A 23,743-nucleotide genomic window follows, 5' to 3' on the forward strand; every position below is an offset into this window, starting at 1 on the left:
GAATGCATACCCGACCAACCTTATCCGAACACCATGCTTCAGAGCAACGCAGGCAGAACCTGAGAATTTTAAGACTGGATGATTAACAAGACCAAGTGTGAAATATCCCTCTATCTTAACTTTGACTATTCCATCACTTTAACTTTAACTATCACATTATTTTTTAAATTCGCTCGCTATAACCCGTATCAACATTCATTGGAGTGTTATGACCCCAAAATGTGCAAAAGCACAACTTATGTTATGCCTACGTTTGTTCTTTCAAAATATAAATGTAGGCTTTGAACTCAGTTAAACCATTTATTTTAAAAAGAAATAAATTGGTTGATAAATCTGTTGTTAATTGAACTGTGGGATATTCAAATGAATGCACAAACATGATGCAAACTAAAATCGAATATTTCACCAACACATTTTGTCAATTACTTCAACAATCGAAGTACTTGCTAACCATAAACAATGACATTTTCAGTGCAAACGTTTGAAAAATACATTGAGAATGTTGGCAACTAGCTTGCCATCGACAGACAAGTTCGCAGTCGCTACCCCTGCATGTTAGCACGTATGCCACCTGTGATATATAGCATTGCCATTTTGATTGCTCACACTTGAAAACGTTAACAGCCTGTAAAATTGGTGAAGTTGGTGTCTTTCGTCCTCCGGCAGAAAACATTTTATGAAACTTGGATGAAATATATCCGAGGAAATAGGAAGTATCAGGATAGCTTCAAGCAATTCGGACATGGCAATCTTCCCTTAGATTGACAATTAATGCATGGTATCAACTGTTTTTGGGTTCTTCCATCTCCCAAAGCCTCAGAAATCTCTTCCAACATGATGAAACTAAAGGGGCCTCCTTTCTTGGCTGATCGAACTCCTTTACACCGCGAGCATGCAATCATTCTTAGATCTCCGCATCTCTTACACATGCCCAAAGAACTGCAAAAAATTGCAAAGAAGAAATAACAACCACTGAACTCAACTAATTTAATTCAACCAATCGATATATTTAACTTCATAAACCAAGCCAGATTTAATGACAAAACTAAAATCTGTCATAGTGATGTGTCCAAAAAACGAGGGTAATTTGTTGAAATTATAGAAATAGAGGGTGATGAAAAAAATAAAATCATCGGATCTCAGAATAAAAAGCTCTCTTAACCTCTCTTTCTTTTATATAAAAATTCTCTTTTTACTCTCTTGCTCTAGATTTTTTTTCTTTTTCATTTTTTTTCACTCATCTCATCCTCACTTTTTCTTTTCTCTCACTCTTTTTCTTTTCCATTTTTTTCTCTCACAATCTTTTCTTTTCTCACTCTCATTTTTTATCCTCAATTAATTTTCATATACTTGTTTAGGAGTTAATGGTACAAGAGTTATAAGTTTACCATGCATCTTAAAAGAACATTTATTTGTGAACTCATTGTGCATGACCCTCCTATCAATTACCATGGTCTACCTAAAAGAAAATGACTTGCATGCATTGGCAAAGAATATCATCATGATACCTAGTACCTAGAATACTTGTATTTTCCAATTCCGCATTTCCTTTAAAATCTTGCCTAGTATAATCCGCATTTCCTTTAAAGTTTTACCTAGTACACTTACATTTTTTTTTCAATTCCGCAATTCTATTTAAGCTTTTGTCAAGATTTAATTCTGGCAAATTTCTTTTCAGCCCTTAATCTAAGTTTTCAATTCTGCAATTTGCATTCTTCTATCAATCCCTATCTTTTATCCTAATACCCTTGGGATTTTCAATTAGTCAACGAACGCCTATAGGGAATTGTCACAATTCTAATTTCTTTAAAGAGCTAACATTAGTGAGTTGAGTGATTGAGTGACAACAGATTACATTAATAGCGACAAGTGGAGAGGAAGCAAGACCTAGAGAAACACTTGAACAACGTGTCTTGAGACAACATTTGGAACACAGAAATCAGATTCAATCAAATCCTCGACAGATTAGAGAGACAAGATGATATAATTTCTATATTGCAAAATAGCAAGCTGGCAGAGTTCCTACACGAAGTTCAAGGCAATATAACCGTGATGACAACAGTAATGATGATGATGGCGTTTCTAAGGATATTGATGTTAGAGCTTCTAGTAACAGATCAGGTTATGCTAGAATTGGTGGTAGAAAAGTAAGGATGAATGATTATGTTGATAGAAACTTGGAAAAAATTAAGATGAAAATTCTTTTATTTCAAGGCAAAAGTAATCCAGACATATATTTGGAATGAGAAAAGACAGTGGAATTAGTGTTTGATTGTCATAACTACTCTGAAGAGAAGAAGGTAAAATTTGTTGTTGTTGAATTTATTGATTATACTATTATTTGATAGGATCAAATTATTCTAAGTAGGAAAAGAAACAACAAGAGACTTATTGGCACTTGGGAAGAGATGAAATTAATTATGAGAAAGAGGTTCATTCCATCACATTACTATCTAGATTTGTACCAATGACTACAAAGTCTAACCCAAGGATCCAAGACCATGGAGGAATGCCACAACGAGATGGAGATTGTCATGATTCGAGCCAATGTGGAGGGGATCAAGAAGCAACCATGCAAGATTTTTACAAGGTTTGAATTCAAAAATTGTAAATGTAGTAGAGTTGCAACATTATATGGAGCTAGTAAGATATGGTGCATATGCCCATGAAAGTTGAAAGGCAACTCAAAAGGAAGGGTTCAATCAAGCATGGGTAAAATTCTTATTCATCCACTTGGAAATCTAGTTGGAATAAAAGAGATGATAAATTGCATCAAAGAGTAAGACCGAGTTTTTGAAGAATAAAGATGTTGGTTCTCCATTGGTCTAGGTAAAGAACCTATCCAATCTTCAAGAAATAGAGATATTAAATGCTTTAAGTGTTTGGAAAGAGGACATGCTGCTTTACAATGTCCAAACAAAAGAAGTATGCTTTTGAAAGAAAATGGTGATATTAAAATTGAGAGTGAGTCTGAAGATGATAATGCCTTGACACCATTGACAGAAAGTGATGTCGAAGAGTATCTCGTTGAAGGTGAAGCCCTTGTCACTAGGCGTGCTCTAAATGTGCAAGTGAAGAAGATGAAGAACAATGAGATTAACATATTTCATACCCGTTGCAACATCAAAGATAAGGTATGTAGTATGATTATAGATAAGGGAAGTGTATGTAGTATGATTATAGATAAGGGAAGTTGCACTAATGTAGCTAGTACTATCTTGGTTGAGAAATTATGCTTACCTACCACTAAGCATCCTAGACCTTATAAACTATAATGGTTGAATGATTGCGGGAAAGTTAAGGTCACTAAGCAAGTGTTGGTTTCATTATCCATTCGTAGGTATCATGATGTTCTTGTGATGTTGTACCAATGCATGCAAGTTATTTGCTTTTAGGCAGACCATGGTAATTTGATAAGAGGGGCATGCACGATGAGTTCACAAATAAATATTCTTTTAAGATGTATGGTAAACTTGTAACTCTTGTACCATTAACTCCTAAGCAAGTATACGAAGATCAATTGAGGATCAAAAATGAGAGTGAAAAAAGAAAAGATTGTGAGAGAAAAAATGGAAAAGAAAAGAAGTGTGAGAAAAGAAAAAGTGAGGAGAGGAGTGAAAAAAAATGAAAAAGAAAAAAAATCTAGAGCAAGAGAGTAAAAAAGGGAGCTTTTATGTGAAAGAGAGGTTAAGAGAGCTTTTTATTCTCAACAGCTGATGATTGTACTTTTATACAAGGAGGCTTATTTCAACATTAATAATCATAACCCTTCTTTGCCTAGTGTTGTTAAATCTCTTTTGTAGAAATTTAATGATGTCTTTCCTAAAGTTCCTAATAGATTGCCACCACTTAGGGGAATAGAGCACCAGATTAACTTCATCCCAAGAGCATCCATTCTTAATCAACCAGCCTATAGGAGCAATCATATGGAGATGAAGGAGCTTCAAAAGCAATTTGAAGAGTTCATGAGAAAAGGATATGTCCGAGAAAGTTCGAGTCCTTATGCAATTCCTGCTTTGCTTGTGCTTAAGAAGGATGAAACCTGGAGAATGTGCATTGATTGCAGGGCTATCAACATTACAGTAAAGTATCGTCATCCTATTCCTAGATTAGATGATATACTAGATGAACTACATGGTTCTTGTTGAACCCCGTGGTTGTTTTCATGTAATCAACCAAGTTAGGTTAGGTCCTGTTTTGGTTTAATCCCTGTGTCTAAGTGTGCAGAGCTTAGGAGCACAGGAAATCGAGCGGAAGACGCAGCTAGCAAGAAGGATGACACGGGAAGAGAGCCCACGGACTCGGTGCATCCGAGGGGCAAAGTACTACGGAAGAGTACACCGGTGGACGAGAAGAACGTACGCGACGTTCGAGGGACGAGAAGCCGGAGCGAAAGCCTACTCGAGGAGAAGGCCGGAAATTGGGTTCGCGTGAGCCCTATTTCGGTAGGCCACAATCACCCAGATCGGAGCAGCTCAAGTCCATATGGAGGTTGGAGAATCTGCTGAAGGCGCCTTCTAAAGGAATAGAAGATGCCTCCGAGGCACCCCATGCGCCTCCGCTTCCTTCAAGCGGAGGGCACCTACCATGCCTATGGAAGGCACCCTCGACTTGGCCAAAGTAGCCGTTAGCAGCGGATAAACCTTTATCCGCTGCTGCCTCACTGGAGGCGCCCTCCATTCCCCTTGGAGGCGCCCTCAAGCTACTAATAGGATTTCCAAGAGCTATAAAAAGACCCCTGGAGCTAGGAAATAGTATCATTAACTCTTGTATTAACTTCCTATCAACTGCTTGAGCTTTCATTGTGTGTAAAAGATTTCTCCACCATTAGAGAAGGAGATTCTTAATAAGTTTTGCAACCGCCTTGGATTAACAATCATCTAGATTATAATCAAGTAAATCCTGAGTCTCTTCCTTATTTTTTGTCACTTTTATTTTATTATTACTGTTGCATTTTAAATAGAGTTGAAAGAACGAGAAGGGTATTTTAGTATTTCAGGCGATTCAACCCTCTTACTAACCCCGCTGCGCCAACAAGTGGTATCAGAGCCCAACCGCCTCAGAAGGACTAACCGTCGACTGAAGTATCAAGATCAAGATGATGGCCGGTGCAAGCATTCACCCCCCAAAATTCGACGGAGACTTCGCACAATGGAAACACCAAATGGAGGTATTTTTCAAAACAGATTTTGAAATTATGTTAATAATGAAATACAATTTTGTAGCACCTACGGATCAACACGGAGCCAAGAAAGAAGAATATCAGTGGACGAAAGAGCAAGCGGACTTCATGGCGAACAGTAAAGCAGAGTTCCATCTGCTCAGCGTCCTTCCGTCCCAGGAGGTCGATCGAATCGACAGCTACGATTCAGCCAAAGATCTCTGAGAGATGTTTCTAGAACTTCACGAAGGTACCTCGGAAACAAAGTTAGTAAGGCGAGATATTCTCCGAACCCAGCTAACAAACCTAAGGATGAACAATGGAGAAAAGGTAACGCAACCCCAAGTACGAATCAAGGAACTAATTACTCAGTTAAACAATCTCGGAGAATCGGTAACAAACTGAGATTCAATCCGGTATGCGCTCAACGCCTTCCCAAGAACTTCAGAATGGGTGTCCTTAGTAGATGCATACTACATCTCTAAGGATCTTGAGGTAAGGACGCTAGAGAATTTGTTTTCCACTTTTGAACTTCACGAATCTCGAATTGCAGATCCTAAAGAAATAAAAAAGACAAATCTCAATGTTGTCTTAAAAGCAAAGACGGAAGATCAAGACTCCGAAGCATCCATCGATGAAGTCGAAGGGGCTCTTATGATAAGAAAGTTTAATAAATTTATTAAATCTAATAAATTTAAATTGCAAACGAGAAAACATCTTCGAAATAGAAGGACCGCCCGATGCTACAATTGCAACGAAGGACACATCAAATATGACGGCCTGAAACTGAAGAACAAAGACAAGGAAAAGAATAAGAAGCCAGATCAACCCAAACATAATCTAAAAGCCACGTGGGACGAGTCGTCATCCTCTGAATTTGAAATCGAAGTATACGCCGAACTAGCCCTAATGGTAATCCATCAAGAAGAAGATGAGACCAACTCAGAGATGAGCATAGATGAATGGGGAGGATCATTAGAAGAAAGCAACGATGAAAGGGGAGCATCAGAACTTAAGGTAAGTGAGGTACGTGCTCTATCCCCCAAGCAGTCCTTTCAGTTTATTAAAATTCTTACCAAAGATTTGGCAAAATTAGAAAAAGAGAACGATGATTTAAAAGGACAATTAAACAATTTAAAGGTTGAAAATGCAAATCGATAGTTTGAAAAAAAGGTGCATGTTCAGAATTAAATAACTTCAAAAAAAATCAAAACTTAGAATTCATGGCAGGTTAAACAGAAGACCTAGTGCTCGCCAGCCAATTACTGAATTAAATATTTAATTGACAAACTGATAAACTTCTCAAATTAGATAAATAATGCTTTTAATATTTGTCAATTATTTAAAAATTTCATGACTTAGAAATTGGTTAACTAGCAAGATTTACTATTTTTTTTAACTAAGTTGCCCCCAAAGATTTAATTTCAAAATTTTTTCCTACTTTTTTTAATGTGATCAAAGGGGGAGGAAAGATACAAGTTTAGGGGGAGTGAGGATTTTTTTTTTCAATTTGAATATTTCTAACTCAATTTGCATTATACTTGTTTTTGCAATTTCTTATATTGCAATTTAATATTTAAAATGTTTTGCAAATTTTTTTGATCTATTTATTTTACCCTAATTTAAACTTGGGTTGATGCACATCAAAAAAGGGGAGATTATTGAACCCCGTGGTTGTTTTGATATGATCAACCAAGTTAGGTTAGGTCCTGTTTTGGTTTGATCCCTGTGTCTAAGTGTGCAGGAGCTTTAGGAGCACAGGAAGTCGAGCAAAAGACGCAACTAGCGAGAAGGATGGCACGGGAAAAGAGTCAACGGGCTCGGTGCATTGTGACTAGTTGATCTTCCAGGCACATAACTAGTATTACGACTCACCAAAGCACCACTAAGAGGAATAGGTATAGTACTTTCTGTACAGAGAATAAGACTAAATACATCTTATAAAGAGGAGACCTCAGAACCAGAGAGAACTTGTGACTTAGCTGACTCAAAGTCAGGAGCCTAGTGAGGAAGCTCATTATAGTCATTTGCTCTTGTTAGCATTGTTAAAGCTTCACATCAAGGCTAAAGGGCAACAACATATTAAGCTCCTTATATATCTTCTTGAATGCCATAAAATAATTGATTAGACGTTGATCTTGTTTTTCCACACGGTAAAATGCTTTGCAAACCTCATACAAGCAGGAGAGATTCCCTTTTCCAGAGTATAGAAAGTCCAAGTAATCCATTAGTTCTTTAACAAATTCACAGTGATTGATCAATCCAATTACCTAACTATCAATGCAATTCCGAATCTTAAGGAACAAGCGAGCATCCTCTCTAAGCTATGTGTGCTTTGAATTATCTTGAGGAGGGTCATTAGTCAAATGACCATCTTTGTCAATACTTCATAGATCTTTATCCCAAAGGAAGTCAAATAAGAGACAAAGGAAGGAAGAATACTCTATTTTTTATTGAACGAAGACTAAGATGCAGTGATTGCACGAAGAGGAGAGCACCAAAAAGATGACTTCTCTATTTTCTGTCGAAGGAAGACTAAGATGCAACGGCTACTCGGAGATGAGAGCATCAAAGGAAGATTTCTCTATTTGTTGTTGCTGCTCGAAGAGGGAACGACAAAAGACTTCGTTGTTTTCTCTGTTTGTCGTCGAAGGGAGACGCGGCAACTATGACTGCTCAAAGAAAGAACAACAAAAAACTTCGCCACGTTAGGGCTGGAGGCAACGGTGTGAGGTAGCAGCAAAGGAAGGTTTCAGAAAGCAAGCAAGAGATGGCAAGTGAGAGGAGAACAATGACAGAAGACTTCGTTGTTTTCTCTCTGCCGTGTTAGGGTGGGAGGCAGCGCTATGAAGTAGTGGCAGCGGGGAAGGAGCCAGGGTCCTTGTGGCGAGAGGGGAGTAAGGGCAAGTGAACTGTGGTTGGGGGGGAGGGGCACGTGATGTGTCGACGAAGAAGGGGTGGCAAGAGGCTTTGTCATACGCGGATTTAGGGGACAAAAATAGCAGCGATAGAATAAACCCTAATTTTGAATTTCTAATGCTCTTATACCATATTGAGATAAAAAATATTCATGCACTTTATTAAATAGTAAGGCATTTATATACAAACTAGGGATATATTTTAGGAAACTATAATTAGACTAATTGATAATTAACCTAATTGACAATTAGCCTAATTGACAGATATATATTAACTAATATATACCAATATTATGGTAACCTATATATACTGATATGGCATTTAATATATATACATAATACTAATGAACAATTTCATCTTTATCCTCAACTAGAGAAATATCCCAGCAACACACATCTCTTCCTTACCAATGAACGTGATACTAATATGTTTTCTACCCAACAAGTTTAGTAATGATAGCAACCCAAGAAGTTTAGAAACAATAACTATTTACTCTGGGAAACACAATTTTTCACATTGTTTCATGTCATAACTTATTTTAAATTTTATTCTCACCTTAAAGCTCTTTTATTTTCCTTATCTCAGCCCCTTTTAGGTTTTCTTTATTTTTTGTTATTGTTATTTTTTCTTCCTTAACTCATTTTTATGTTTATGTTATTTTATTGTTAGCATTTATCTTTATATTCTTTTTCTTCCCACTACCTTTATTTTTTAAAATCTCTTTGCTTCTCGCCAATTATAAGGTTTGTCATTTATCCTCTACTTCCATTTTAATTTTTTTTTCTCTTTTTTTTTCCCCCTTGTGACGCCTTCAATCAAAATCTTAAACCAACAATAGCATAATTCAACTTCTTTTCTCTTTCCTTCTCTCTTTATTATCACACATCATTTCTTTTAAGTCATCCTCTACACATCTATTGTTGTCTCCATCTTTCACCATTTATTCCATCATCATTATTGATTCCTTATTCTTGAATTTTTCCTTTTTCTTATAATAAGCCTTCATACCTCAATTCTTTTCTTTAACCTTCATCATTCATGACTTATTTTGCTCAGCCTTCATTGCCATTTTTTTAATAGATTCCTTTTACCAACCTTTCATAGATGCAATTTTCCTTTTTTGCTCAGCTTTCATTACTATTTTTTGATCCAACTTTCATAATTAGATTCACTTTATCATCTTTTATAGTTGCTTGGCTTTTGTTTTTATTTTTTTAACCGGCCTCGACCTTCATAGTTAGATTTTCCCCTTTTGCTCAGCCTTCCTTGCCATTTGTTTCTTTTGCCAACCTAGATTCCTTTTACATTTTTTTCCCTTTTGATTAGCCTTCATTGTTGAGTTTTTGATGGATTTTTTTCTTTTTGTTCAGCCTTTATTGTTGATTTTTTCTTTTAACAGTTGGATTCTTTTATGTGCCAAATTTTCCTTGTGCTCGATCTTTATTGCCAATTTTTTCTTTTATCAACTTCTATAGTTGGATTCCTTTTACTAGCCTTCAAATTGGATTTCTTCTATTAGCCATCAAAGTTGAATTTCTTTTACTGACCTTCATAGTTAGATTTTTCCATACTGTTGCTGGTTTTCATTGCTGATTTTTCCTCGACACTAACCTTCATAACTGGATTTCTTCGGGTTTAGAATCCAATAAAACCTTAACATTGTATCTAAACATGCACACTACAAATAATTTTGTCCATAGGATATTTGGATTATTTTTCTTAGAATGAGTACAAGTGTTATTATCCTCCATCAAGAGAAGTTTATGTGTCGGTGGGCATTCCTTTCATCTACAAGCAACTCACCAACCATTACAATGTCTCAAAGGAACACCAACAAAGGCTGTTCTGTTTAAAAGAATTGATGATGCGAGAGGCATATATGTATGATTATGATGTTGGATCAATGGTTAATAGGAAGTCAAGCATAAGATATTGCACCCTTATGTAACCTTGTGACATAGAATAAGAACAAAATGTTGCAACATAGTGGTCTAGTGTAGAGACAAAATTTTGAGCAATGGTTCATGGTGTGTGTGAACTACTTACATTAAAAATCATCTTCGAAGGCTTGAAGATCAAGTGGGACAAAACTACGATTAGCATAGCTCAAAATTTAATAGTTCAACATGATGGAATGAAATACATTTAACACTTCATTAAGGAGGCTAGAGAGAAGGGTTGATTTGTAATCTAACATTACACATGGACGACTTTTGTAGAAATAGTTATTAAAGGGTTAAGTAGCTCAGAGTTTCATAGTATTATATCCATGTTGAAGATAATGTGAGAAAATATAATTTTGTAACCATATATAGCTAAAAATATTCTATAAATTACAGGATATGATAACATATCTAGTTTCCATATAAATATATTTAATTTTTTAAAATAAGTCTATGGTTTTTATTAAAAAGGTATATTGTTTTATGAAGAACAAGTCGATTTATCAATTTATCAAAAGAGGTTAGGATCTCATATATTTGAATATAATTTTCAATTTACAAAAGTAAATCCTTGTCTAGTTTATGTGTGTTGTATTAGACTAAGATTTGTTGGGTGTTAATTTGCCACTGTTGCATTTAGGTTAATTAGCCTATAGTGACCTAGATCAGATAAAAGCTTGTTTTTTTCTCTAAATGGGTATCACTCCCCATGGTATATTCTTAAACACTAGTGAACATAAGTAATGGATCATCCTCACCTCTATCCAATGCCTTGGTATGCTTTCTTTTCTTTGTTCTTGTATTTGATCTTCATCTCGTGGTAACAACACTCCACTCTTTATTATGCTTCATACCTATAGTAGATCTTCCCCTCCTTTTTAAGGTAGTAATAATATAGCATATGTAAAACATCACAACAATCTTGTAAATTAGAGCATCATAAAGTTCTCATGGAAGTGCAACAGATTGTTGCACAAAATGGTCGAAACCATTAAGATCATTCATAGTATTCATAGCCATGTGGTAAACAAGATTTGCTCCATGAAACTTGTTTATAACACCTAGTGTACAAGATATATGTAGAAACGGAGCTTGTTCCATGGGATCTAATTTATGCAAGATTAGCAAAAGGAGAATATTTAAACAAACATCTTGCCCATGCAAGATCATTAAAAACTAGAGATTCAGGTGAACATCTAATCAATGTGAATTTGCAAAAACTAATAAGATTCAAAAAATGCAGACATCAAAATTGTTGGTGTAATCATGCACCAAGTGGTCTAGTGTAACATTGGAATTTAATGTTTGGGATTTAAGATATGTCCCTACATATTTGATATGTATATTTGAGTTTAAAGGAATTTGCAGACATATATGGAGCTTCGAGAGCTCATATGACTTGATGAGGTCGAGTGTATGGTTATTGATTGGGTTGTTGTGTATATGGAATATCAAAGCAAAGCAACTTGGGAGTAATGATCTGGCATGGTAGGGTTCGCAGCACAATGACTCCAAGTTTGTAAAGATCGGAGAAGATTATATAAGGTAGACCGAGGGACCATGGTTTAAAGTGTCGTGCTGAAACAGTTGAAACGGGCGAAACGTCTCGTTCCGCTTGACGACGGGCATCGGCACGACCCCGGCACCCGACCCACGACAAGTGCGACGTGTTGCGCGACCCCGTAGTCACAGCGGAGGGGTCGCTCGACCCTGCAACAATAGCAGAGGAGTCGCATAACCCTTCCGTTGTCGCCGCGGAGGCATCGTGCGACCCTGCGGTCTCTCTGCAGAGGGGTCGCACGACCAACGTGGTCGCGTCGGAGTCACGCAATCCCCGCGGGCATGGCTGGTCACGCAACCCCGCGACAACGCCGAAGTCGTGCGGGCTCGCGAGTGGTGTCGTATTTCAAATTTTTTTAATGAAACTTAGGTTAATTATTTTAATCAACTCCTAGTTATGGTAGAGATAATCTAAAGAGACTTTATTAAACCCTAATAAAATTATCTAATTAATTTTATATTCTATTTATTTTAATTTAAAAATTATAATAAATTTTTTATTTATTTATTTATCTATTTTCATATCTTTTCCTTTTTAAATAGATTATTTTTTATCTAGTTTATTTTTTAAATATTTATGTTAAATATTTTAATTTTTAATTAATATATTTTATATTTAAAAAATACCGAAACTATATCAGCATGACACGATACAGTACCGAAACTGTATCGTTCCGGTCCAAGACCGAAACCTCGACACGGGTCGAAATTTTAAACATTGCGAGGGACCATAGGACGAGGAGCATTAAGTAAGGATAACAACCGATGAGAGCGAGCTTCAAAGATGAGTGGGTGACAGATGACATATGGAGGAGCTGAGGCCTCATGCATATATGAGAGACTAAGTAACCTAATAGAAATTGTTGAGGGGCAAAATTAAGCTGCAAAAAAGTAAAGACTATGTTGAGCTTTGTGTTGTGTGACTTGTATCTATGGGGATGAATGGTAGAGCTCAACATAGGCATATGATGGATATTAATTGATTAGGGTAGTCAACTAGGTCCATGGAGTCAACTAGTTGACTGATTTACAAATATTTGATTTCATGTTTATGTTTGTTCCACTGCACTAATCTTGTTCGTCCTTGCTACTTTGATAGCAAGAGTATAGCATCATCACTTACAAGTCAACGATCACTATTCACCCCCTCCCCTAACCTCCCCTAGCGTAGCTATTCAATCCTAACAAATGGTACAAAGCATCTTACTTTTCGTTGGACTAAAAATCAAGAGGACAAATTAAAGCTGACCAGAATGGAGTACAACATGTCTTTGTTTGATGAAAACTATAAAATACCACCATATCATGAGGACTTCAATTTTAGGAAGGATTTGGTGGAGTGTTAGTTTTCAATCAATTATGGAAGAAATTTCGTCATGCTTTGGGTATCAAAGGACTATAGATGAAGGAAAGAAGATTTGAAGAAGAAATTGGAAAATGCAACAAATTAAATTATATAAAGTAAATAAAAAGAAGATTTGTGATACCTTAATATTTGTGGTGTGAAAGAAAATCTTATACGAGATAAATGAAGAATGCAAGCATGCATGAGACCTTTAGGAGCAAATTGTGCTCATTCATTAAAACCTCAATAGAGAAAAATTCCAATACAAGGAGACAATTAAGGAGGAAGTGGAGAAAAGTGAAAATGAATCCGAAGCACCACAAGAGGTAAAAGGGGAAGACATTAGTAATCTAATAATTAAGGAAGTCAAAGAGGACCCTAAGCCTTTTACATTGGATGGATCAAGTGTGGAGACATCCACCTCTTCCAAGGATGAAGATGAGTCCAAACAAGGTGAAGAAGCAAGCTTAGAAGAACACCTCCATGACAATAAGCCAAAAGAGCATATCATGTGCTATAGGTGGAATCAACATGAACACTACAATAGTCGGTGCTCATTCGTAAAAAAAGAGGTAAAGAAGGTAAATTCTAAATATGTTGGATTCATTAATTCTACTAAACCAAGTTATAAGGAAAAGGAAGCTAAGAAGAAGAATACATCATTTGCTTCACGCATGCAGAAAGAGGTCACTACCACATGAAAAATGAAAGAAAGTTGGATGATCATGCCAAGGGGGAACTCTAAAGGTAAAGGAGAAAGTATTCTTTCCTTGCTTTAATTCAAGTTTAAATTTCAATTATTCCATATTTAGGGGTAATACATATATGCATGTACCATAAAGAATTTTGGCTTCTAATATCATGATAGATCTAGGGTTCATGTTCATGATAACACTACGATTAAGGTTCATGATAAACCTACCTTTCCTAAAGATAGGAAGGTAGTTAGGAAGCTAGGCAAGAAATTCAATAAGGATAGACACACATGCCTAGGAATAGGTCTAGAGATTTTCAAGGGGATAACATACCTTAATTTGAAATTAGAGGGAGAAGAGAGAAAAGGTCGTGAGAACCTTGTTCTTCTCTAATGATGTTTTTTTAAAGAATCTATTTTTAGGGGAAGCTTAGGTGTAGGTCTTGGTGTATGATAGCGCATTTATTGCATGTGCATTGTTGTTATAATCAACTTAAATGGATCATCAACAAAAAAATGAGAAGATTGTTGGTGTAATCATCTCCCAAATGGTCCGGTGTGACCTTGAATTTTGATGTTTAGATAAAAGGAATAAGTTTAGGACTTTCATTGTGTATTTAATATGTATGTTTGAGAGTGCAATGACTTGCAGGAACACACATGGAATGCGAAAAGCTCGTGGTTGTTCAATGAGATCGAGTATATGTTGTTGGCTCGACGTGGTCAAAGTGGTACCCTCAGTAGTTTGGAGGTCCAGTGACATTAGAGAAGAATAGTACGAGACATTTGAAAGATTGCAAGATAAAGAGCACTAAGGTGGTGTTGGAGCAAGTTTAGAGCAATGAACTACTTTGGTTAGGTCGACAACTCGATGGCTTGAGGTATGTAGAAATAGGTTGAATGAGGCAAACTGAGGGATTGCAACATAAGTAGCATCAAGACAATGAGAACAACAGCAAATGAAGCCAAACTCCGTAGGTGAAGGATGGCATGTGGATGAGCCGAGGGCTCATGCACATCCAAGAGACCAACCTGATGAAAGATGGCCAAGGGGTGAAGTAAAGCTACAAAGAGTAAAACTTCGGTGAGCTTCGAGCGTTGAGTTGCCTATATCCATGGGGTTGAAGGGTAGAACTCAACATAAGCACACTCGACCTTAGAGTGGTGGTAGTGGGGGTTGGGGTTACTAATCAATTTGTATTAGAGATCAATCGACTAGTAGCTAGGAAACCCAGACCCCAAAGTGTTTCGGGATTTATAATTTGAGTATTCGATTAATGATTGATATCAAGCCAACTAGTGGATCATTCAATTGGGAAAGTCAATTGGGTCCATGGAGTTCCTGAACAAAATGGTTCTGTTTATAGCAAAGTCAATTAAGTAGTCAACTGATGGCATCAAACAATTGATGGCTTCAATCGAGTGATTGTGGACATGGAATGCAGAAAAGATCCATAACTGCACAATAATAGTCGGATCAAGAAGACCAATTAACTGATGGATCAACTTTAGGCGACAAACAACAAAAGATATTGGAGGAATGAAGGCCATAAATGGAGAGCTCGTTGGAGGCTTTAATGCTAGGGAAAATAAGGATGGTTAGGTCTTATTAGAGCTTCTCCCTTTTCTCTAAGCTTTCTTGTAATCCATTATAAATATCTTGAGCTTGTAAGAGGTTTCTCTGCTTCCGGTAATTGACTAAGAAGGAGAAAGTTAGTGTCTTTAGAGGAGTAATCCAACAATAAATCATAGGCCTTGGCGTTGGAACCTGGGACTATTGAATAACCTTAAATGGCATGTGTTTACAATTGATTAGTGGTTGATTGCTTGTTTATGATATTCCACTACACTAATCTTATTCGACCTTTCTAGTTCAATAGCAAGTGCATATAGTCATCACTCGTAGGTTAACGATCGCTATTCAACCCCTCTAGCTTGGTCATCCAATCCTAATAAAAATTATTTCCTTACTATTTAAGATATGATCTATATGTAAATCAAGATCTCACTACTAGCACCTCCTGCAAAATCCAACTGCTCGACTCTAGCTACCTAGAGTTGGCACTAAAATATAGAAAGTTATACTAAGATCTCATGAAACTAAAACCTTGAAGCACACTATCAAAGTCGCATTTGAGATACTTCAAGGTTGCAAATCTTACTTAACTTTTTCCTCAATACCGACAATTAGCCCAATATTTTCTAACAGCAACATCACCAATTACAGTAGATGTTGCAGATTGCCTTATATCATCATTATTGCAGTTGAGATAGGCTATGATAGGCCTTTACTGAGTTTTAAAAATAGTTAACAGATACAAGCACCACCATGCAATCATAATGTTGGTCAACTCCAACAACTAATATGTAGATATAAAAAACATGGATGCAAATAGTGGTACATGATGCATAGTATCAATCTCTCTTTAAATCAAATGATAGTCCACTATTCAATATGCTAAATATAGACCTCAATGTTTTATGCTAAATAGGGGTGGCTAGTAATGCTCACATTCTAAATTTTTTGTAACAAGTATGATGTTCTATCTTAAATAGTATTTCTTCTATGTTAACACTTGTGTTCCAGAGTCGAGCTTAAACATTTTCCATTTCAAAAAAGGGAGAGGGGATGACAAATTCTTTATATCTATCAAACCGCACAATAGGCTCGTTTGTGTAATCCCTTTAATGTGATTTATGCTTCAACATGGCAAGAATATTAGAATAAATAGCCATTTTTCTTTTCAGGTACTATTTACTATGTCAAAGGTTTATACAATTTGAGTCACTGTTAATTTTTTTAAGCAATTCAGTTAATCATTTGCTTTCAAGAAAATTACATGAAGTGGACCTCGTTCAATTACACTGCCGAATCATGTTATGAAGATATGGAAATTCAAGCTTCAGTTAACATAAGGATCTTCTACTGGAGGAACAAAGTATGGCCAAAACCGGCTCACCCTAAAATGACAATGAGAAACAAAGCACTTACTCATCCAATGCCATTAACTTTAAAGGTGACCGGATTCCTTTCATTTGGCTCCCATAACTCTCGATGATGATCCCATGGTGACTACTGAACCGGACAGATTACAACCGGTCATGTTATTTTCTTTGTTACTTGAAATGGAGGAAACAGTGTAGTTTTCAACATTCAACCTTGTGCTGACACACAAGTTTTGAATTTTCAACACTTCCCGTGGAGTTTAGGATATTAAAAAAAAATCAGGGTAATCTGCTTCGTGATTAATAAGGACGCTCTTCCCACTCCCACTTTCAAAACATTTCACAACTTAAGAAAAGCGGGCGTGTTTAAGAAGTAGAAAAACTGAAAGGAAAAACAAGAGAAGGAACAAAAGAGTATAATTTGAGGACTGACCTCCTCTGGGAGGATGAGATGAAGGCGTCGACTTTAGTGGCGGCTATGGTTGCGCACAGCAGGAGAGTTCCCACTCCGAACCCAGCTATCTCGCTAGCTGTAAGGTTCTCCATCCGCGACTTTGATCTTACTGCTCGCAGCAAAGCAGTGAAAGGAAGGGAAGGGAAGGGAAACCGCACGGTAGAGAAGATGTAGCGGGCATTTCGTTGGTGGGAGGACGGCCAGAGGATAAGGAGTCGGTATGGGATGGGATGCTTAATCAACAGATCACAAGTATTGCGACAAGTGGCGTCCGTCGCTCGACAGGCGGTGAGGAATGGGGATCGTCATTTTTAAATATATCCCACGCCGTAAATTGTCAACTTCAAAGTAATCTCATAGTATTGCCAATGGATTAACAAAAAAATAATGGTATTTTTCTTTTATATAATTGGAATGAGTCGATTAATTTTGGATGATGAATTTGGTTTTATAAAAATATTTCATCGGTTATCAACATAGATTTAAAAGTATTCATAAAATCAAAAAATAATAAATAATTCATCAGATGAATATTTTTAAATTAATCATCTATTAAAAAAAATATGAATGATAGTGCATTAAGTTCGAGTTAGCTCAATTTGAGTACTATGATTATTGATGAGAGCAAGATATTTAAGTGAAAGAAGAATTAGTTAGAGAGAGAAATGGTTAATACAATCAAACCACTACCAGAAAAACTTTTATTAATAATGATTTTTAACTATTGTTGTAGGTTCAAAAAAATTATTGTTAAAAGATATATTTTAAGAGAGACGTTCAAAGATAGCAATTAAAAATCATTATCTTTTGATCAACGATAACAATTTGACAGTAGTTTTTTACAATTATCTTTTAGCGTAATCAACAATAGTTTCACAATAGTTTTAAATTCGTTGTCTTTAAGTACTTTAGACAACAGTTTTATAACGTATTTAAATCGATGTCTTTGGATGGATTAAACAACACTTTGACAACAAATAAAAACCATTGTTTTTTTGTTTTTGGTAGACAACAGTTTGATAAAAACTGTTGTGTTTTCAATTGAAAGACAATAATTTGACAACAGTTTAAAATCGTTGTCTTTAATTATATTTTGCATCATTTTAAAATCATTATTTTATTTAAATAATATATTTACAAAACTGTTATCTTATATTTAAAAGATAATTTTGTTAAATAATTAAAAAATATTGGTCTTACACACTTCGAACTATATATCAATCAAATTTTATATAAAATCAATTCCAAAATCATCAAAGTATTATTGATCAAGAACCTACATGCATGAATTACAATAGATATATCATGAATAGACTAATAATTAAACAAAAAAAAATATAGCTATATTCCATAAACTTCTGAGCCAAATTTACAAAATTAAATAGTACTCACAACAAATAGAGAATCACATATATGAATTCTAAAATATCTTGTATTGTTGGATCAAATTTCCCCACTTGTGCATCTTTTAAGATACCATTTCCTATCTATGAAAACAAAAATCACATAATTTTAATCCAATTCAACAATAATAATAGTATCAAAAAAACAAAAAGGGAATAAACAAGCATATCTATTAAAGTTCAAATGTCAGTAAGAAGTGCTCTAAGCATAGGGTAAAAAAATAGGTTTTAATGCAGACGCTGCTAATTGGATTCATGTAGAAAAAAAAACGTAGGTATCCCACAATCTTTAGAGATATTACAATTAGTAGACGATACATTTCTAATCAGGGGAAGTTAACCTTTCAACAAACTGAGTTTGATAGAAATCTGTACAACTATCATAGGATCACATATTCTAATTTCTACCTCTACCTCCTATTTCAACAAAACCATCGCGATGAAATAGGGAAGTGGTAAGAAATTTGCCAATATAGCTCCCATACTTGTAGATGAAAAGACATACAAATAGCTCCTCTAGGTATAACGAATGTCCTGGTTATAACTTTAAAGAACTATAGAAAGTTGCCTCACTTAAATTACAAGAAGATAATCAACATTAAGTAAAGGAAACATGCCAGTTGCAAGGTTTCAAAGAGTGTGTGCAAGTGAACTACATCCGGATTATGATATGATGCATATACATTGTCTGGCCCAAACATGGACACAACAACGACAGCTTGACAAATATATAATTTCCAACACTAGCCATTGGAAAAATATATTATATGATCTTAAAGAACAAAACATAATTAGTTAGAAAAAATAATAACTAAATAACTTCTAATTATTTGAGATAATAAAGATAATATTACTATCAATCACAGTGCATCCCCCTCGATCGTTGCAACTTCTTCAGTAATTTGTTTCATAAATCTCATCACAAAATAACTGCATTGTTTTGCATTTGGCTACTTAGGAGCTTACATTAAAGGAAATTCATATTGTTAATAACTAATATATACATTAAAATATTTAATTGAAATAGAAGTACACATATCTTGATCACTTCCCATTGTACATCTTTCTTCCTTTCCTTCCTTTGTTTGAATTAAATAATTTAAATGCCTTCATATATACATTCAACATAGTTGATATATGAGTGCTTTATGACTAAATTAAATGCATAATAAAAAGCATATATGAACTCACATTTCCACAATATATTTCCAATCCTCATCGTGAATGTGATGACTTAGAGAATCCAACAAGTAAACAATCTTCTTATGAGGTTCAATGACAATGAGATTCTAATGGAAATTACACAAACACATAATTAGTGCATATAATTCACTAAAAAAGGCAATTGAAAATGATATTAAGGATGTTAATTACCCATTGCAACTTGGCACCAAAACTAATTGATTAACTGATACACCACTCATCCTATCCAATAAAAAACATGCCCTTTGGTTGAACCTGTTCAGTTTTACCTATTTTGTCCTGTGATTTTTTAAAAATTTGGGATGCTGTGCAGATTTACAAATATGAATTTATCGATCTTGTTTTCTTTCACCAACATTTTATAAAGATGCCTATCATTTAAAATAAAAGAAAATCAAAACTATACTAAATACTAAATTAATAAAGTATGTGCTTCATATATACTAAATTAATAAAAAAAACAAACAAAGTTTAAGGAAGTTCGAAGACTTACCATATGTAAACAAAAACATAATTTCCTGAAATTGGCTCCAAGTGATACAAATGACTGATGTCCTCAAGGTGCAAGTTCAGTTCATAATCATCTTGAAATACCTCATAATCTAAAAAAATTGACAATTTCCTTCTATTCTTAAGACTAGACTTACAATAACAATACAACATGCGTAACGATCTTGGCACACTTGATGACAAAGTCTGGTTGTTTTCTACATGAGCAGTTTTCTTCATTTGATGTTTTTAATAATTGTAATTGTAAACTTTTATATAGGTGCAATACTAAATAATTTCATGGATATTTACTTTGAAATATTATCTTAGATATACCTCGTGTCGTAGCATTAGCAAGTGTTTTGGCCTAGCCATATGTGTTCCAATAGTATCACCAATAGTTTCACATTCATTGGGAATCAGAACTGGCCAATGTGTTGATTTTTGTATTGCTTCATCAATGGATACATGCATATAATTCTTGGGTAATGGAACACCATTGAGAAAGTGACTATCTCCATTGACCTCAATAACTATTCCATAGGCAGCAATGTCATGTCTTAAATATTTTGAAGAAAAGAATGCAATTCAACTTGGCGAAGTTTCTATCAAGCAGAAATTGAAGAAGCTTAAAGAGGAGTCGATTTTAGTGTCAGCAAATTATCTGAGTCTTATGCTTCCATCAAATTACTTGAAGATGAATTGGCAAAAGCACAAAAGGATATGAACCAAAAAGTCCTACAGGTCAGAGCATGGTGCATGTAAGACATGGCACGTAGGCTATAGGAAAGAGATATGGTTCATGTTGCTTCTGATGATGTGTTCTTTGGCAATATAGAGCATGTTTCAGCGATCAGAATTGTACATGAGAATATGAACCAAAAAGTCTTGAACAAATGAAATGACAATTCTTTGTTCTTTTTGTTTATGTGTTTGTTTGTTTGTTTACCTATAGGTCAGTGCTAGTGATATGTGATTAGGGATGATATGTACAACTCTGCATGATATTGAATCAATTGAAACAAAAGTGCCACAGTTCAGTAGAGATTTGCTAATTGCATTTCATTTTTGTAGAATTTTGGTAGCCAAAGTTTCAGCATGAGTTAGAAACTAAAATGGAAAAGAAAGGAAAGGAAGATATTGGTAGTAAAGAAAACAAACATGAAGTGAAAATGAATTAAGTCAACTTGTATCCTACCTTTTGTAGATGATGATATGTAACCCTCCCTCAATCATGACATATGAGAAAAATAAACATAATGAGGAATTAGATCATTCAGTAACAATATTTCAAGGAACAAGACACATTTTTATGCTTCCAAGCAATAAGTGAGTAAAAGAGAACAATAAGAAAAGTGATGATAGTTGGGAAAAATGATACCCGACAAAAAAAAATCACAAAGAAGAGAGAAAAGCCACTACAACAAAATCGCTCATAGACATCAGTGGAACAACAACGGTTTTAGGCTAAAACCGATGTCTTTGAGTATTTTACACCGGTTTTTCTAAAAACCGGTGTCTATGAGTGCAGATTTTAGCTCATAGACATCGGTTTTTTAGGCGATGTCTATGAACGCCCTTTTTTCCGTTAATAGACACCGATTTTAACATCGGTTTTTAAAATCCGATGTTAATGAACCCAAATAAAATATTTTAATTTTCCCCACAAGCCAAAATCTGCACACTGTGAATTCCCTCCAAACCTAAATCTTTATCCCGCCCCTTCCTCCGCGCGACCATCTCTCTCGCGATAACCTAAACCGAGACATCTCTCTCCGCCTAAACCTAAACCTCCGACCATCCGACCATCCGACCATCTCTCTCAGCCTAAACCTAAACCTCCGACCATCTCTCTCAACCTCATCTCCCTCTTCCCCCCTTCCTAGATCCTCTCCCGATCAGGATCAAGACACGACGAACTTGCTTCTCTGTCCAACCACACCGCATCTCCTCCAACTCCTCCATTTGGTTGAGAAGAGGAGGCCTTCTTCGCATTCCGATAGTTTTTCCTTCATCCATCTCCGGTCCAACATTCACTGTCATCGTTGGAGTCCTTCTTTACATTCCGAATTTTTTTTTCTTTATCCATTGTCGCTACTGAAGTTCTTCCTCATCTTCAATAGTTTAGCAGGTGGGTTAAGTCAAAATGGGTCGGCGCCACAATTATCAAGGCTATAGATAATACGCTACCTTCGTCCTCGAGCGAAGTGGCAGTGAGCGATGCCTCGCCATCGACGAGACCAACCTCTTCGAAACCCTAGGCGGAATCCAGCCCTTCATCGATCTCTCAACCAATTTATACAACAGGTGAGCCGATCTACCTACCTCTTCCTCCGCGGCCCTCTCCGTCCGTTGTAGATGCTCGATTGATTATGACCATCTCTGATTTTGTTAACACAGATGGTTGGTAGGGTTTTCGCTGATGAGGAAGAGTGGGGTTCTGATCTATCTTTTTGAATTCGAAGAAGGAGGACGCGATTTGGAACCAGTACGAGTTCTTCGTTCAGAGGATGGGAGGCCCTAATCTGTATTCCCAGAGGAAAGGTGAAGGGAACTTGTTCTTTTGATGTCTGATAGCTTCTTTCTGAAACTTGCACTATTTGTTTCGCCTTTTAAAGTAGCAAAATCATTTAGCATCTGCCAAATTTACCATTTTATATTTGTTTTATATGATCAGAATCTTACACAAATTGATTATTGTGATGATATTCGTATCATTGTAATTTCATATGACCTCTTAAATATTCTATTCTCTTTTGTAATCACCTTGTGTTCAGGATTTGTTCATTGAGCCTTTAGGAGAATGGTGGTTAGGAAGTACAAGAATGGTTGGTGTCCTACTTTGATGCATACTGAGATATTGTTATACCGATCATATCTCTGGTGTTTCGGTTATGTGATTATATCAAAAATAGTCACATAACTGAAACACCTGAGTTCGTGCATTTGAATTTATTATGAATAATTAATTTTAGTTTGTGGATATGCTGCTATATTTAGACCAGTATTATGGAGTTTGATGCAACAAAAGGCATGTTTTATTCATTTGGTAAGGAAATCATAAGAACAATTTAGTATCTGGACTCAGCTGATACAGAAGAAAAAATCTGAAAAATATACAAGAAATTGATACATCCATCTCTCTCTATAGATTCCAGTTCTAAGTTTGCTTCTGTAATGAAGGGAAACCTTTGGCTGAATTGTTGCAACACGGTTTCGTTTGAATCAATCATTATTGCAGGTCATCCAGCTCTGATCGGACGACATGCACCATTCCCTGTTACACACCAAGCTGCTGAGAGGTGGTTGCACCACATGCAACAAGCACTCGATAGCACCATGAGCATCGATCCTAATTCAAAAGTCAAAATGATGAATTTTTTCAGGCACATATCAACCCACACTGTGTCTTCCTTTGTTGATGATATGAATACTATTATTATTTTTATTATTTAGGCTGGCTTTCAGGCACACTGCTTACTTTCTCGTGGGTGGGAATGAGATGACAAGGCAAAGGCAACAAGTTCTCAATGTAAGCATGCAGCAAATGGACCATCAACATCTACTTGAGATTCAACTTGCTCTTTAATTGACACAGTTACTTGATATCATAATTCCCTTTTGTG

At 35.7% G+C, this 23,743-nt stretch overlaps 1 protein-coding gene across 1 annotated transcript; it reads right to left on the reverse strand.

Annotated features, from left to right (window-relative positions):
• Positions 1-378: 378 nt before the first annotated feature.
• Positions 379-17,274, reverse strand: LOC122045584. The gene is made up of 2 exons (XM_042605866.1): positions 17,002-17,274; positions 379-939 (listed from the first exon to the last, which is right to left on the reverse strand). The coding sequence occupies exons 1-2, from the start codon at positions 17,112-17,114 to the stop codon at positions 717-719; spliced, it is 336 nt and encodes a 111-aa protein (XP_042461800.1). The 5' UTR covers positions 17,115-17,274; the 3' UTR covers positions 379-716.
• Between the last annotated feature and the right edge of the window lie 6,469 nt (positions 17,275-23,743).

Source organism: Zingiber officinale, chromosome 2B, assembly GCF_018446385.1.
Source record: "Zingiber officinale cultivar Zhangliang chromosome 2B, Zo_v1.1, whole genome shotgun sequence".
In the NCBI taxonomy this organism is placed as follows: Eukaryota; Viridiplantae; Streptophyta; class Magnoliopsida; order Zingiberales; family Zingiberaceae; genus Zingiber; species Zingiber officinale.

Excerpts from the sequence above, each read along its gene's own strand:
- LOC122045584 (XM_042605866.1), bottom strand. The coding sequence starts at position 17,114 with ATGGAGAACCTTACAGCTAGCGAGATAGCTGGGTTCGGAGTGGGAACT. Across the intron at positions 940-17,001 it reads ATCTCATCCTCCCAGAGGAG|TTCTTTGGGCATGTGTAAGA; the intron begins GTCAGTCCTCAA and ends AATTTTTTGCAG.